At 41.8% G+C, this 18,173-nt stretch overlaps 2 protein-coding genes across 2 annotated transcripts in view; both read right to left on the bottom strand.

The window, feature by feature from the left end:
• Positions 1-18,173, bottom strand: part of LOC103399996 (methyl-CpG-binding domain protein 3-like) — an 844,757-nt gene that overhangs the window by 549,587 nt on the left and 276,997 nt on the right. The gene's annotated exons all lie outside the window — the stretch shown is intronic.
• Positions 1-18,173, bottom strand: part of ncanb (neurocan b) — a 114,978-nt gene that overhangs the window by 11,009 nt on the left and 85,796 nt on the right. Inside the window, exons 18-20 of the mRNA XM_025053770.1 lie at positions 12,547-12,660; positions 2,011-2,169; positions 349-431 (exon numbers count right to left, since the gene is read on the bottom strand). Of these exons, the coding sequence (XP_024909538.1) occupies positions 349-431; positions 2,011-2,169; positions 12,547-12,660 (356 nt within the window). The remainder of the gene's footprint in view (positions 1-348; positions 432-2,010; positions 2,170-12,546; positions 12,661-18,173) is intronic.

The raw sequence follows: 18,173 nt of genomic DNA, 5'->3' as shown, positions 1-18,173 counted from the left end.
ATGTTTGCAGCATGGTAATGTGGCACATTTTTCACATTCAGCAGCAGTTTCTGCCCTCAGCTTTCACACACTTACAGCTTTCTCCTTTGTGAATTCATTGAAATGACCATTAACTGTGGTGGTGAAAGGCTTTGCTATTTGCACTTATGGACATAGTTTTAATTGGTAGACACTCTTTAGAGGGCTAAAGGTCTTTAGCTTAGAGTGGATTCTACCCATCTGTGAAACAAAACTGTGACCTGCAATTTACTGCAGTGGAAAAACATTGAACAGCTTTTTTTTTTTTTAGTTCCTGTGCCTTATAAACAAGTAGGGCACATGTTACCGTATTCCTGGTTCCCTTCTTACCAGGTCTGTCTTGTCAGTCCACTGAAAGTCATCCTCCACCGTTCTGTCGTTTAAACCAATCCAAGTGTTGTCATGGCTTAGGCCTAAAACACAGAAATGACACACACACCTGGACAGTTAGTTTTTAAAACAGTTCACATTTAATTTCAGAAAAAAAAGAAGAAAATCATTTATTCTTGTCTGTGACGCCCTGGTGGTGGGATTTATGTCCTAGTGTGAAATAAAATTTCAATAATGACATTTTAAATTAATTTGTGTGTGTGTGTGGTCAGAGTGCTGTGTGTGTGTGCGTGCACAAAAGTAATGGGATTTCAATCCTAATGTGTCTGATTATCATCATTACCAGGCCCATCATTCTTCCTAATAACTCTAATCCTCTTGTTGCAGAGTTGGCCGTGACCTTCCATAAGGCAGTGGAACACTTCGAGGTTACTGTGCTGGTGTGTGTAAGAGACAGAGACCGAGCTTGTCCATGGGTCTGTCCTGAGCCTCTACTTACTGCAAACAGATGAGTGACATTAGTCACTGCGGAAGAGACCTAATAAATATAACATGGTCAGTTGTGGGACTAAAATACTGCATTAACATGAAAGTGTAATTATGTTTGCCAAATACTGGAATATGATTGGACAAATAACGGGAAACAAGACGGCTGGACAGATGGGTCGACTTTAATTCACAATGGAGAGCAGATGCTCCTCACGAGGTGATGTGCTACTGAACATGAAAAGATAATAATGTGGTCTGAAAAAAACACAAGAGGTGAAAGTGAAACAGACTGCAGAGATTTGATTAAGCTGTTATAAACATTGATATAAATGCAAATATACCTCATTAGGGTTCAAATCCCAGTCCTATCAGTTGATGAGAAATGACTTAAAACTCATCCACTCCCAGGGCCCACTGGCCCAAAGTTCATAACTGTGTCTGTACCAAGCTGCAGCTGCTTCTGAGGACTGGAGAACTATTTCCTCTGCATTTATCTGTACAGTAAATGGTTGTTTTTGTTTGTTATATGGTGATTTTCTCCTCTTTTATTTCACCATATGTATAAACATATATATATATGTATATGTATTTGTGTGTGTGTAATTGTGTATACATGAAGTGGCTCTGATTTGCGTTCAGTCTGAAGGAAAAAGTCTAAAGCATGTGTCAAACCCAAGGCCCGCGGGCCACATGCAGCCCACCAAGTCATTTTGTGTGGCCCACAGGAGCTTAAAAAGTGTTGAATTTACTTTACTTTAAGTCCACACTGCTGAGTTTCTTAACTTGATAAATACGTTTTTGTTACAATTTTTTGTTAATCAATTGCAAAAACTTGTATTAATACGCTATGCAGTAATTACAGCTCCAAAGTATACAACCTGTATTGGGAAATGTATTGCTGCTAATGGTTTGACAGCCCTGCTCTACAGGATAATTAGCTGATTGGTTTAGCTAGTCTACATCAATAATGTGTTACATCCAAACACATGCTGGTTTGCAATGGTTAAAAGATAAGGTTGGTCTGTAGCAAAAAAAAAAACAAAAACAAAAAAAAAATCATAATTAATAGTTGTTCTTTGTTCTACATCACTGCTTACTTATAAATAAATATATAAATAAAAATCATCGTTGTCATCATATCGACCGTCTCCGAGGTTCTCTCTGGTCTCTTACCTCTGACGAACTTCTGCTCAGCCAGGCTGTGGATGCTGGCCAGGTGACCACTGTGTTCTCTGCAGTCCTTCTCAGCGTCCTCCCAAGTGTGTCGGCGGCTGAAGTATCTGTAGCAGTGGCCATGGAACTTCTTCCACATGTGCTCGCAGCCCTCGGTGTCTGAAGGAGAACCACAGAGATCATGGAAACATTATTAGGTTGACAGGGTCATAGGTCATGAGAAGCCTGGGAAACATATCTTTTATCTGTGCTACGTCCAGACCACAGAACAGCCAGTGAAGCAGTTTTTATTTTTTTATTTCCCTGCTCCAGGGATCAGTTTCTGTCTCTGTTTTTACACTTCACTCTTTTCATTTTCATCCCACCTGAGATAAAGCAATAATTATTTTCATCTCCTTCAGTTCTTACCCGTCACAACTCTGCTTTGCTTTGAGCCTCTTTTGTTCGACTTTCTCTCCGCACTAACCGCACGTCTGATTTATCCTCTCCTCCTCCTCCCTGCCTACTTAGATTGTGAATTGCAGTCTCGTCTTCTTTTTCCCTTCTTTTGCTACAAAATCCCTTTTTCTGCCTCCTCTATCTCTACCACCCGTGTCTCTCGACCTGAACTTTAAATCCAGCTCAGGTGAATCTTTGAAGAGGGAGCCTAGTCCAGCAAAAGGCTATTTTAATCTGCAGAAACGACAAGGATCCTATGAAAGTGCTTCCAGTGCGCAGCCCTCACTTTTCCAATTAATTCCTGTCACAGTCCTGTCACAGCGCTGACTTTCCTTCTGCTCCTCTCACTTCCACTTCTCTATCCATCCTTTCTCATCAAGGGTCAGCCGTGTAACTGTAAGATCTACAACATTTCAAACGTCAAATTGTCTGCGCATGCAAAACCGCGGCACTCGTCGCACTTGCGTGTTAAGTTCATTTGCTTCAGACGTGATGTCTCAGCAGAGCCTCATCCAGATTTTCCCCAGCCTTAAGCCCCCCCCAGTGTCTTGTCCCTCCGTCTCCACAGCCTGCAGAGTGGGATGGGGGGGTCGGGGGAAGGAGGACTGAGCTTTTTTCTCCTTCAAATCTGAAGCGACACCAGTGAATGTGCCAGTGCAAATTGGTTTGTATGGGGTTCTACTTAGTATGCAGAGAGAGGCGTTTGCTATAAAAGGAGTGGAGAGGTGCATTATGGAAGCTTTTTACACAGTAAAATAAAACAAGGACTTAAACCATTAGCCTTCGCTGAGAGGGGAAGTGCTTTTTGCTCCGTGAAGCGCTCCTCCTCGCAGGGCGTTCTGGAGGGTCATTCAGGGCACGGTGCTGTGAAGTGCTGTGACGTGATTCCACCAAATGATACACACCGGCTCACGTCCAGTCGCGCGGCTCGGCTCATCACTGTGGCTGAGGTGGTCATAAAAGCCTCTTGGTTAGGATTTCATTGTCAGTGTTAACGGGTTAGAGCGGGGACTGCAGGTGTGATCAAGACGCTCATGTGGAGCTGATGAAACCATCTCGCTGGTGGGTGAGCAGAATGTGTTTGAATGTCAGGTATATGCTCAGCTATTAAAAGTTTGATGTCTTCAATGTTAGATGGTGCATGTCATCAAAGCTAAAGGACCGTCAAGTCCAGCCAATCATCATATTGATACTGAACGCCAATGAACGATCTTGTCTCCTTCCTTCAGTACAGTGGTTCTCCAACTTTTTCTACTCTGTAGCACCTGAGAAAACATTGATCTCTCTGAGTACCACCATGATGACCAACATTAGAATATAGCAGCAGAGGCCTTCACTGTTAGCTTCCACCACAGGAGAGATGTTTAGGTTTAAATGTTGTATTAATTGTGCATGGTATGTTTCAGATTTATTCAGTTGAAAATGTAAATGTGAAAATATGAATTTTCCCTGCGTACCACCGGTGGTATGCGTACCACTATTTGAGAACCACTGCTTTAGTACATGTTAAAAATGCAAACTGATACTGTAACATGGAGTATCTGGCAATACCAATGTCAATCTGACTGCGTCTAAAACATCATTTCACACCTTCAGCGCTCATGCTAGGAGCGTGTTGAGTATAAGTCAGTCATGTTTTGTCTCATCATGTTATTATCGCCGCTCCTCAGCGGCCAAAATGAGCCCCGTGCTACTGAAATGTTCCGGTCCGACTTCAGTCCATTATCAAGGTCTAAAATGTTTCACTACAAAGGAAATGACTTCGTAAAATGCCCTCTTATCCACATGAAAAGGACCAGAAAGGCTGGGAGAAGGGAAGTGAAAAACATACGCACAACAACACATCAATACGCACATCTTAATTTATAATTTAAACGTACACTCTCATCTTTGTTGACATACAAGGATAAATCAAGAAAAAGACAAAAAAATAAATAAAAAAGCCAGTCGGAGCCCGTGTGGAGAACAGTATGAAGGAAAAAAACAACTGGGAATGATCAAAAATAAACAGGCCTGTTTCCCTCCTCTCAGATCCTCCAGCGAGTCTCTGCTGACTTCTCCTCTCACTGGTTGACGGCGAGGCTCAAAGCCCAACATCTCATCCTCCTCCTCCTCCTCAAATATTTAGACTTTATTGAACTCGTCCTCCTTTTTCATCCGCGCCCTGTGACGTGAGGGCGACTGTGTCAGCAATTAACATTCCCTCAGATTCCAGCGCTGCGGTTAGGAGAATAAAAGGCCACATTTCTCCAGCTGACTGACGTATCCACATCACCCAGTGATATTTCTGCTGCTCTGCCTCTTTAGACCTCAGCAACGACGTAAAGACGTGTGTTTCCATCGCTTTTACGTGCACGTGTATGTACGCGTGTGCCCGCCTTGTATGACTCTTTGAAGGATGGCAGCTCTGTGTGGTGACAGATGACAGCATCATGTAGAGAGAGAGGGTGAGAGAAAGATGAACTGAACTTTCTAACAGCCAGTGTCAAGAGGTCAAAACATGAGCAGAATGGACCAATGGCTGCTGAAATAATATTAATGATGCAATGAAATTATTGTTGTTGTTGTCTTTGCAGATTAATACTGATGGAGCTTGAAGAAAATGGAGGGTGACTATAATAACTCTAACTATCTTTACAAGGAAACAAGGGTAAAGTGGACACTGATGGACACGTCGGTCTGTCCTTACAGACTCAACAACGGCATGTGTAAACGAATGCACCTGTCTGCATTACCAGCTGCAATTTATTTTCACAAGGGGCCACAGGAGCCACTGGAGCTGTTATTTAAGGACCAGAATAATATATTGTACATCATTATGTTGTCATGTAGAAAATAAAAGTCTAAAATATATAAACACTTTTTTATGTATTCATGGGTCCTCAGTTTATGATGTCGTCGACCTACGGCGTTTTGTAGTTATGTCGCCATCTCACATTAATTTCTTTAAGAACGTCTTGTTCCATCATAACAATGTATGGCAAAGCAGATGAATATGTCATCAGGTGGCGCTATACAGGACGACGACTTTGTTTACATTCACCAGTTGTGCATTCACTTTCCTTCATTTGTGTTGTTTTTTAGGGAACTTTTTGCCCTCAGACTCTTGTGATGTTTTTATGTCTTAGATTATGATGTCACTACTGTCTTAGTGTAGCTGAGTGACGTAGGTACTGATGTACAGTATACCAGTTCAGACTGGCAAAAATCTAGTTACAATGCAACATAGAAATGGAATTTCAATATAAGTCGAGGGCCTCTGTATTACTGGAACAGAAAGACAAATATCAGTGATAGATGGACGTGATCTCTGCGTTTCATTGCGACTAATACAAATTATAGTCTTATTATTGTTATTGGAAAAATGTCAATAAAATAAAATAAATATGCAAAAATAAATCTCAACACACCAACATGGTTGGCACCGAGATGGTATTTAAGCGCCGTGTGTGTAAATTAAAAGATGTGGATGGACTGGGAGGACGGCAGAATTACTGCATCTCCAGCTTTAATCGCTGGGCCCAGATGAAGCTCTAAATCTCGGGGATGTCCTCGACCTGTCTGGTTACAATTCACTTGGAGAGGGAACTATTTGCAAACACTTATTTTTTTCCTCACGGCACATTAGCACTACAGAGTCCATAAAACAGTCAAGGAACTGGTCCAACGTCCAATCACTGACACATTTGAGTAAAAGCCCATACGTTTACTGACTGGACGGTCGTCAGTTTAGAAACAAAGGCAAAATAGTTGCCTTCAAAATAAAAGCCTTTCATGGCGTCACAGTTACACATATCCACTGCTGGGTCAGGGGGCGCCTGCGGTTATCAGTACTAGCATAATCAACTGATATTTCTAAACAAAGAAGAAACAAAGTAATCAACTACAATATGCTCTCTCTGCCTGTCCTTGTCCGAGGAGACACAGTATCATTTTCTTACATATAAAGCAGCTGCTTGAAGGGAATGTACATTTTCAAATATTATGTAAATCCGATGGTTAAAAGGAAACTTCAGTGAAATGCAAATACCGCGCTCCATGTCTGCTGCTTATGGAAATGACCATCTGTTAGCTTAAATGTTTGCTAACAACCCTCCAGTGGTGACAACAATCACTGCAAGATTACTAAATTATCCCTTTGGCACATTCAGGTTTGTGTTTTCATCACATTTGAGAGGAGGGATCAGGCAAATTATACCAGCAGTGTAAGGGATTTGTACTTTTGCATTTAACAGAAACACTGGCTCATTGTAACTTTTTTTGTGTGACTGTGTTGATGCACAGTACGGATATATTAGGTGCTGGTGATTGGTCCAGCTATACCTGAACCAAACTTAAATTCTTAATCAATTAGCACAAAGCTAATGGCGAATCCGACAACTACATTTGCTGCAACTGCACAGCTGATGTAACTAACATGATGAAAAAAATAAAAAATAATAAATGATGCACACGTCAGTGTTAAAATTGCTCTCCTCCACTTCAGAGGAGAGCAGCAGCGGCGACATTTAGTGCGGGTTGAAAAGGTGATGAGAGCAATTGGCTTCCATTACTCCACTGGCTCCAGGACTCAATAATGTAAGAATATTATTTAAACCTATGCCACCTCGAGTTAATGCGTGTAAATGAATGCACCATTCACTCATCAACCCGTTGCCTTCATCATCTGGGATACAACTCTAAAAAGTTCAGGCACCGTCGTCTGTCCTCCTGCCAGCGTTCTGACATAACTGCCGTGCTTTTACATTCAATCACGGTGCCCCCTAGTGACTGTAGTTAAGGAAAAAGAGAAAGTCGATGATGCTGCAGAGCAGAGGAGGTCAGTGTGGATTGATGCCTCACCGAAACAGGGCGGACGAATGTCTGTTGGCCTTCACTGACAACCATCTGTTTTTCTAACTGTCATTACAAACGCCACTGCTCTGACAATCACAGCGCTGTATCTGGTTTGTTAAGGCCGTCATTACTATAGTGTAGTGTAATTCAGGAGGTACAGGTAGAGCGGCTAACCTCCAGAACGTGCCGCTGTGAGAGAATGTGTGCGGTGACAGAAGAAGAGCTGCATCTGCTGCTTTCTGAAACACTCCCCGCAACCGTTAGTCGCCTCGCTCCGCTCTGCCTGTCATGAGGCGGCGCGGCGATGCCTTCTTCCAAACAGCAACACTGGTTGTTGCCTTTAATGTCCCTGTCCTCAGACGTCATGATGTCCCTTCGCCCCAGGGATCACTAACCGTCCTTTCAGAGGAAGGTTCTGTTCCACTTCATCTGAGGGTCCTTGTTATGCTGCCCTGCTGTGTTTGTTGCAGCAGAGTTTGCAAGTGGGATGAAAAATAGTGAACATTTTCTAACCTTCGTTAGAAACGGTGTCACTGCAGCGCCCCCAGGCTGCAACTCTCACCATCACAGTGTGAGCATTGTTATGAAATTTGACAGGAAATACAGTAGTGGGGACTGTTTCTAAGATCTGACTCTGAGTCAGGACTAACAGACCTGGACCACCTGTTTTAGTAGTTTATTTACCTGGACCTGATGCCCCCTGTAATTGACTTAATTCAAAGAAAATGTATTCAAAAGGTAATCTGGCAATATTTTAAATAAGCAGACGATAATGGATGGATGGAGGTCCCAGGCAACAACAAAAAAGGTCGGGCACCGCTGGTATAGATGTAACTACTCCATAACAGCCTAATACATGTTTCTGTAATTGATTATTATTACAAATACTGTTCATTTGCTATGTAATAAAAAAAACTGTTTAATAACTCAGGTAAGAAACTCGGCTGCATGGACTTTACTACATACTTTTTAAGCTCCCGCGGGCCACACAAAGTGGGTCAGCGGGCCGCATTTGGCCCCCGGGCCTTGAGTTTGACACATATGCTCTAATATATTCCTCAAATACAACAGCTAGGTGCCTCGACTTTAATTAGAAACAGTACTTTTTGTTTATGTTTCATTTAAAAGGGTTAAATGATTCCTGTGGAGTAGAGTATTTTCATTGACTTTTTCAGGCCTTGCTGTAATTACTCTACTGTGAGTCGGCGTGCACAGCTGACAGGTAAGATGCAGCTGAATAAACAAAAAGGAAGAACAATTCTTTTGGTATCTAAAGAAAATATGAGAATGTAGAAATCGTTTTTTCTTTCCTGATCTCCCAGTCTGTGAGGAAACTCAAACAGACAGAAACGACTGCAGGTGTGACATCTTCTGTAGTTGGAGCTCAGCTTTGGTTTTAGGGGTTAGGATCTGAGTGGAGTTAGAGTTCACGTAAAGAAAAGCAGACAAGACATCGGCGGGACGGTGTGATCTGAGAAGATTCCTGGATTGACTGAGGCACACATCACACACTGACTAACGCAGAAACACACACACACACAGATAATAACAAAGACCCCCGCTGTGCAACAGATGAGAGAGACGCAAAAAGAAGCAGGAAGTGACAGCGGCAAGATGGGAAAAAAAAAAGGAGGTGACAAAAAAAGTACAGACACACTTTCTCGCAAACAAAGCTTCGATATTTTACCTAGAACAACTAAAAAAAAAAAAATCAAGTAGAGTATAACGGATGAAGACACGTTTACTGCTGTCACATCTCATCGCCTTTTTCACTTTTGACTTCACTCATATGAAAACACATTAGGTCTCTGTCCAAAGAGCATTCATTTAAAAAAAGACTTATTTTAATGGAAGGAAAAAAAACTTTAGGTGATGATGAGGATAAAAAACCCCAGACAGATCAAAGACGCTCCAGTGTGGAGGATGAAACAGAAGTGAACTTTTTTTCTTCTTTTTTCTTTACACTCTCTCTGTACGTCCACTTCAGCCTTGTTAACTTACTATGGCTGACTCTCAGGTGGGATCACCATGGTAACGGGCTAGCACAGGCACTGGACCGTGTCTACCCTGCATCTGTGGCCGCTCGCTCTAAAGGCTTCCACCTGAGCTCGCACAGAAACAAAACTTGGGAAAGTTCCATGGAGCAGGAGAAACGCGGCGGCTTTAGCTCCTGGATGACATTTAAATGGATGAAACCCACTTATTTCCACCGTTCACGTCAACGTTCAGATCTGTCTATAAATACTAAACGGAGCTCAGCGAACGGCAAAGCGAATTGCACAACTCAGCGGTGAAATCTACATTACCGTGAATGAAGATTTTCCACGAGATAAAAGAGGCCGGGGGAAAACGGGAAGATTTACTCTATCACTACTGCGGCTGTCAGTCAGCCGTGATGGGAGCCACACAGCAGCGGTGGAATCAGGCACAACAATCTGATGCATGTCAAACCATAGAGGCAACACTATCACCAATCACTTCTGTCTATCTGTGGGTTACTACAAGATGAAGTTGGAGAAAATGAACCAAAGTCTGAATACAGAACCAAGTGTCAGCCACTGACACTTTATTATTGAAGATTATGATAGAAAAAATACATTTCCCTTAGAGTCCAAGTCTGTGTCATTATAACAGGCAGCTCATGACAAGACCAAGTGAAAACCTGTTTATTTTTTATACACAATATTAGAAGCTAAAATGTAAGTGTAGAGTGGCTATAAATAGATTCTACCAACCCCTCTCTCTGCAAGAAAAAGAAAAACGGTTCCCCATTGTGTGAGATAAATGACGGAGCCAGGACTGGTACTGATCCACATGGAGGCCCTCTTAGTTTATGTGTTTATTTGGAGCCAGTAACCAACAGGACAACAAGATAAAGAAACACTAATCCTAACCCTAACCGATTTTCATTTTGTGATTTTTTTAAACCTCACAATCACAGATAAATGAACTGTTTTGGACAAAAACCAATAACAATTCCACAAATACGGTTTAATTTTTAAGTTTACAAATTTCCACCACTCCTTAACCAGGTTAACCCACGGTTAACCTGGTTAATTTAAAATAATAATAAAATAATAATAAAATAAAATAACATTTCACACCAGTGAAACTGGTGTCAATCAGGGATTCAAATTAAGACAGATCGGCTGTGAATGAGCAGGTTCTCAAAGTGGTTGAAGGAGGCTGTTGATGGATGAGAAACAAGGTAATTTTTTAGGTAAGTTTTTAACTGGGACCTTGAATCAGGTGAAACAGTGGTTCGGTGATTTAGGTGTGTGAATGTTAATCAAGTGTTGATCTAATCTGAAAAGTCTGGATATCAACAAACTGTAGTTCAAGGTGAATGGACCACAGAACACTGACTGAGAAAAACTATTCAAATATTGTAAAAGCCAAAGTGGACGTGTCCTAATTTTTTAGTTGATACGGGTTGTACTCCACAATAAGTGAAACTTTCTGTGTAATTGTCCAATATTTCTGCGGTGCAACTCTGAAGCAGCCAAACAATGTAGATGAATGAGTGTAACAGATAAAATCACTTCAGTTCATCTTTAATACGTTTTTTTTTTCACAGCAGAGTTTCAATCTTCTCACAGAAAGAAAACCAGTGATGGAATTAATTATTGAAACTCTTCAAAGCCAAATGAGTTTCTTTTTTCCACCATATCTTCAAAACATTGTGTAATATCGTAATATCATATCGACGGCTCTGACCTCAGAGTCCTGGATTTCAACTAGAGCAGAGAAGAAGGAACAGAGATTGAGGCAAAAAAAAAAAAAAAAAAAAAAAGGAACAAGCAGCTCCTTCGACTGCTCAGGTCAAAGGTTGAGCTCCATAAGTCCAACTTAAGTTTCAGACTTTTATTTTCAGATTACATTCCTCCACCACCTATCCTGTGTTCTCTACAACTACAAAACTGCCCTTCTTCAAAATATATATAAAAAAATCCTTTTTATTCAATAAACTTTTTAGGGCTTTTTGGTAAAATCAAATCTTTCCAAGTCAATATTTTATAGGGGAAAGTGCAAAATCAAACCGACATCATTAACATTTATTCAGTTGCTATTAAAAGTTTTCCAGATCTGTCACTACAGGTATTCAGCTTCGGTGAATGGTTCAGGTATATTTTAAGCATTTTCTGTTGGAAAAAAAATCAAGCTTAGCTGGACAAAGATGAATGGAACATTCAAAAGTAGCTAGTAGTAACACATTTGCACTAATCACACACCCGTTTGATTTTCCACATCTGCCTTACAGGCAGAAGGTCCAGGGCTCGATCCCCAGAGGAACCACGTAGTCAATGGCACCTCCGGTGGCAGCCTGTGTAGGTGCACACTGAGGATTTCCCCATCGAGGGATGAATAGAGACTTAAGTTCTAGAATGTGCGTGCTAGAGAGTCGATATTTTGATCAGGTCATTGCTCAAAGATAGAGTGTACTAATTTGCCTAATTTGCCCGAGGCGTTAAACCTGTCTGTTTGTGACCGTGATCTTCTTCTTCCTCCAATCTGTGAGAGGTGTTTTTTTTTTTTTTTAATCTTTTGTTTCTGCTTTGCTCAACTTCACTGTTTCTCACCAGTTTTCCCCACTTCAGTGTTTATTTATAGACGCTCTTTCCCATCTGTCACCCATCATCAACTTGTTTACCTTAACTTGCAGTAATCAGCATTCCCTTACAGCCAGAAGTATTTAAAACAAAAAAACCCCGAGATGCTTATGGTAATCTATATAAACCCATTCCATTATTGATGAAGCGGCTGAAAAAGGACGACGTCAGTAGACACCCCAGCTGTGATGTCTGTGGAGCTCCTCCTCCACATCACCCGTCTCACAGCACAATTCCCAAAATGAGAGATGAGACCAGCTGGACTCAGGTGTTCCGTTTGAATTTGCCGATACATTATTCCACAGGGCGTCCCCCTCCTCCCACTACACTCCCCCTCCACTTCATTGTCTGCCCCCCCGCCCCCCATCCTCGCTCTCCTCTGTGTCTGTTCCACATCCTCTCTGACTACAACTTTGTCAGTTTTCCTCTACCTCTGACTCCACCATTAACAGTTTAACCATTATCCTGGATCACACCATTATTTCCCCATTTCCATGCACCATTTCTGCTGCACCGTCACTTTCGGTTCCAAAACAGGACACATGTCATTGTCAATCTCCTCAGTCATTTCACCTCTTCTAATTTTTGTCTTTTCCACGTAGGAATTACCCAGAGCAGTTAAGGCAAACCCAGGTTTCCTTCCCACCGTTACCTTTCTCACACGTGGCTCCTCCGTAGCTCGGCAGACAAAGACAAACAAAGGAGTTGATCTCGTCGATGCACGTGCCTCCGTTCTGGCAGGGATTGGATTGGCAGTCGTCAATGTCTGTGTGGAGAGGAGGGTGGGGTAGAAGAGAAGAACTATGTAAGTAATAGTAGCACATTTCTTCCAAAGAAAGGCATGAATAAACTTTCTGCAAAGATTGTATTTGATTAAAAAAGATAAAAAGATTTCACACTCGAAAACAGCACGGAGAGACAGAGGGTCACAGATGACGAGCGCTCCCATCTTCAAACTCAACTCTAATGACCAGCTGCTAGGTACAGATATCAGGACAGTTTTATTGTTAGCGAAAACAACCAAAACAATAATTGTCGTCTCTTAGGTGTAAAGCCAAAACCAAGTCCGGAGATGCAAATCGATGGACATGTTTTGCAGAGGCGTTGCAGCGGTGAGTAAGCTCATTTGGATGAAAATGGTAACTGTGTTTCTGCGGCTGAGCTGAGCCTCGGGGCAAAATCATTAAAACTGCAGCTGCTATCTCACAATTCTCCGCAATCACAACAACTGAGCGATTCCCCTGGGCTCCAGCAGGAGGTCAAGGGATGGAAGAGGGAGATGGGGGATTACAAAAAAAAAAAAAAAAAAAAGGAATCCAACGGGTGAGAGAGGTGGTGGAAGATATGAAGATGTTGAGGAAAGAAGAACAGTTTTTCATCAGTGATGAAAACATTTCAAACGAAATCTGGAATGTCGGCATTTTTGATGGGTGTACTACAGGAGACAAAAACATCTTATTTTGTGTGTGTTTTTGTCAGAAGAGTGTGGCAGTGTCACGGTGGGTTCAGCCTTATTCTGGCTGCCACGGTGTAGAGGTAGAACATGGTTGCGGTGATACACTGATATTCATGAGATACGTTTAATGAGTTGGGGGAGTCCACATCGGACCCTCCCACTACAGAGAGTTCTCACAAAATAGAGTTGGTAGGAATTTGACAGAGCAAAGATACTGCGACAGCACGGTTAGAACTGCAGAGACGGCAGGTTTTTTTAAGTCGAGTACGGGGGAGCAGTGGGACGATATATATCAGAAGTGGAGGATGTTAATTCAAGAGGATCAAGTGTAAGAAGAAGCAATAAGAAGCAAGCATCGTTCATCCACGTATCTACATCTGCTCGACAACAACATATAAATGTAGATTTTTTAACCTGTCTTGGAACTTTTCGACCTGGCCTGGACCGATAAAAATAAACCCACGGTGACCATGAATATAGGTTATATTTCCTTAGTTCCCGTGTCCTCCTCAAATTTTCTAGTGTCCAAACCCCAGCAGGCCTGTCCACTCCAGGTCCACTCAGGCACCGCTCGGCTCAACTGGGTTAATGAGAGAATCAGTCAAGACTGTGAGAGTGTGTATTTCCATGTGTGTCAATCACACACTGGCTCACTCTCCAGTACAACAAAATTAGACCTGGACACCAGTTCAGTCTCCAGAGAGTCAGGGAGAGCAGTCTTCCACTCATCTGCCGGCTGACAAACGGATGTGGCGAGAAGCAGGTGCCAGAGCCTGCCGTAATTGCCGGGTGCAGCTAACACACCGGCGACGGAACAAGCTGCTCATTTGTATCTGTTAGGAAAAGCAGGAAATAGCGATGAAAATTTGATGAAGCTGACACCGTCGGACAGGCAGAGACTGGGATTTTAACGGTGGTCCCGCGCCGATTGAAGAATACATTATTTGGACAGCGGATGTTTGATATGTGACTTGAACTTGTTGTTCGTCGTGCCTCTGTGAGAGCCGAGGAGTGAGAGTGCGGTGGAAGGGGAAGACGAGAAGAGGAATACGGGGGAGGATATTGAGGATGCGGCCAGACAAAGCGGGGGTGGTGTCAGTTGACAGAATTTCAAGAGGCTTACTGCAAGCATCTGTGGAAAAGTGGGGTATGAATAATTGAAAAGAGACAGAGAAAGAGAGAAGGAGACAGAGGGGAAGAGTGATGGGGGTGGGGGAGGTGGGGGTACAAACAGAGAAAACCGGGGGTGGACCGGGTCATCCTTCAGGCCGTATCATGATCATTTGTCAGATTAGTGAAACCGACTAATTCACCGTTACTGTCTGTCCCACCATCAACATGGACACTGTTCCTGACTGTCAGTCTGACTGATCCATTTCTACTAAAGTGACGATGATCATTCTGAACTTTTGGTCCTGTGGTGAACTTTCAGTCGGGTCACTTCTCTTCTCATCAGAGAGACTTCTTCAGTTCCTGTCTGACTGCAAACATTTTTTGTTGTGTTTATAATTTGGTCCAAGGGTGACTGCAAGGGTTTCTCCAGCTCTACAGTTTCTAAAATTTTTATATTTTTCTAAAAAAATATAGATCCTCCTACAGTACTTGCTTAAATGTGAACTTTTTAGTATTCGTATTATTAAAAAGAACCGCCCAAACAGTCACACAATTCTTTTTTTTCTCTGAGAAATCCTCTTTAGCATTTCACAGGAAACTAAAGGAAACAAGATTTTACCTTACTTTCATTTTTCTGCTTTCTGCTTTAATAACTCTGCCGCAGGAGTGTGTTTCTTTTAAACGGTCAAACCGAAGTCCACTTCAGACGGAGTACATCCACGTCTAATAAGCAGTGGCTGAGGAACATCCTGTGCTCATGTAATGAGGTTTGACTAAGAGGCTTCTTCATCTCTACATGAGCACATATTCACTTAGTCTCATCTGAGGTTTCTTTTCTGGAACTTTTTGACCATTTACTGATCAGTTTGACGTTTTTTTTTCCTCAAACTAAATCCCGAAGATGGCAGATGGATAAATAAAAGGTTTGCTGTGGCACCGCTGTTGCACCGTAACCATTAGCCACCGTCGCGCACCTTACACGTTTCTCCTAACGTTTCGTTAATGTGGTGATCATGGCTGCTGCGTTACAGCGTACGGCAATAACCTCTCTTTTAAGTCAAATTTGAAAACTCTAATGAGTTGTTCTCTTTTTCCAAATGAAACATTACATAATACAGGGATTCTTTCCAAAAGGGCAGTGAACTCCAAATGTGGTTTTAATGGAAATCAATGAGGCATCTTTGGAGCACAAAGGTGTCTCCAGGGAGTGTCTGGCACTACATTAAACACAATCAAATCACTTTAGCTGCTAAACCTTAGATATCCAGTGATAGTTAATACTCCTACTTCAACAATTACACATTCATCCCCCCCCAAAATATTCCTTTAACCTGTAGTAACCTTTAGCATAACAATCAAAGATACTTTTTTTTTTGCCATCCTGCCCAGTGTAGCCTTCACATTTTCACACACAAAACTATTTGGCATGACCAAGTCTTTATAAGAGTAACCATTCATCATACAGTACACGAAAAATACTGTAATGTACTGTATTTTTCAATAGTCACTGTACACACTGTGATGAGTAACAACGGGGTCACATCGTCTCTAAAACCCCAGCACCTGAGCAGGGCTTCTGGGCTCTGATGGTGAGTATCTATCTATTAAAATGTATCCAAGGAAAGTAAGGCAGTGACGGGCGACAGGTTCCTGGGCCACGTAGACTTATTGATGTTCGTACTGCGTTCACTCAAACAAATGAGACGCTGCAGCTCGAATCTCCGTAAAAGCTGCAGATGTTAGATGTTAGACATGATAAATAGGTGTCAGGACAAATAGTACAACGCAGACGGTTACACACTGGGCCACACCAGGGACTTCTAGAGAGTGGAATATATAAACTATATAAACTATATGAACTACTAGGTGAGCCAAAAATAGACCACAGAGAACTAAGAGGTTGGCACTGTGTGATGGACTGGCTTTTTAAAGCACACTGATGTGTGTTTGTGTCTCCAGGACGCCCAGTTGGCAGAGGTTAGCAGCGTTATATTTGTGGAACGTTCTGCCATCAGTACTGACGGAACTTGGACACACACCACCAACCTAAGCATGGCTATGCACTGTGTGAACTGTCAATGCCGTTTCATTGAAAAGGTTAACATGGTCTGATGGGAGTCGCTATCTTTTACCACCTGTACCACAAGCAACTGCCATTCCAATACCCGCCCCGCCCACATCTCAATCTAATTAAAGATCTGTGGGATGTACTTGACTAAGTCCTGTGCCCATTCCAACAGTGATTCGACTGGACATTCAGCTCTGTTAACATCAACGCCTGTGCAATGAGAGATGTTTATGGTTCACTAGATAATGAAACTACGGTCATAATATTGACCCTCATGTAGATGAGCTTAAAGGCTGGAGTTTTTAATGTGTTCCTTAAGACTTTTCTACCCATTTAGTATCCATCCATCCATCCAAACATCCATCCATCCATCCAAACATCCATCCATCCATCCATTCATTCATCAGCTACCGAGACTCTGGACCCAATTATCAGTCACTGATGAGGGCAGGGTACAACATGTATTTTCACTGTAATTGCTGTAAATATACATGTATAAAATACATGTACAGCAACCCCCCACACATGCAGTCACACAGACATGTTCATGTTCTCACAGTTTGAATGTGGGAGAGCAACAAAAAAGATTTTCTTTTTTTCTTCTAAATCTATAACCCAGGTTTGCCACTGACTTGACTTCCAAGAATTGATTCTATATTTTTACCCTGGATCAATACTAACATCTCATCCAGTATAATATTTACACTGCCTCAAGCCATGGATAAAATAATTAGTAATCCCTTGCACCAAATCAATGCATGAGTTAACAGGCGGCGTTGTACATCGTGCAACGCCGGGGTCAGGGTTATGATTGGATGTTATCTGTCTGTATGGATATAGATTGGTTAACAGGCAGTTAGTGCTCGAGATACTGGTCGGTGCCACAAACCACACTGCTGAAACAAATGATAATAGTTCAACCTATTACATTCAAAAGCGCTAGATAACCTAAAATGAGATGACATTTAAAATCAAAATCAAAATGTGTTTGGTCGTTCGTACATGTCATTAGATATGGTTCAAATTCATGTAATGTAATGTAATGTAATTTCAGGTCTTTGGTATCAGTTTCTCTTTAAACGAAGACATTACTTTTGGCTTCAAACACAAATTCGGCCACAACATCAAATAAAAGAATATGTCAAAGGTAGAATTATTGGAGTTATATTTTACCCAGCTTTTGTCAGCTCTGACACAAAAATAGCTACAATTTCTCGGTGGTTGTCTGGGGAGACTCAGCCCTGAGCAATTTGAGGTGATTGCTGTCGTTTGCTGTCTTATGTCACACAGCTTGAAGTTAAAAATACTGTGTGTGCAAAAACAACAACAAAATATTAGAGGGAGGGCTAAGACTGAGGCCATTTTCTGGTTAAACCAATGAAGGTCTCCAAAAGAGGACAGTCTTAGGTTTGGTTAGTAGGTAAAAAAAAACAAAAAAAAAAACAAAAAAGGAGTGGAAAGCGTTGAGTTAATCATGATTCACCAAGATAAAACAGCATTGCTAAATATGACAAAAAATGACTTCATTCTGTGCAGTGCCAGAACAGAATGTTAAATAACAGTAAATGCGTTTCACACCTGGTTTTATTTGTGCCTGATCAAAATGACAGAATAATAATGTAAAAAAAAAAAAGCGTTGACT

Source organism: Cynoglossus semilaevis, chromosome 2, assembly GCF_000523025.1.
Source record: "Cynoglossus semilaevis isolate Cse_v1.0 chromosome 2, Cse_v1.0, whole genome shotgun sequence".
Classification (NCBI taxonomy): Eukaryota; Metazoa; Chordata; class Actinopteri; order Pleuronectiformes; family Cynoglossidae; genus Cynoglossus; species Cynoglossus semilaevis.
This window is presented reverse-complemented; position numbering and strand designations above follow the sequence as displayed.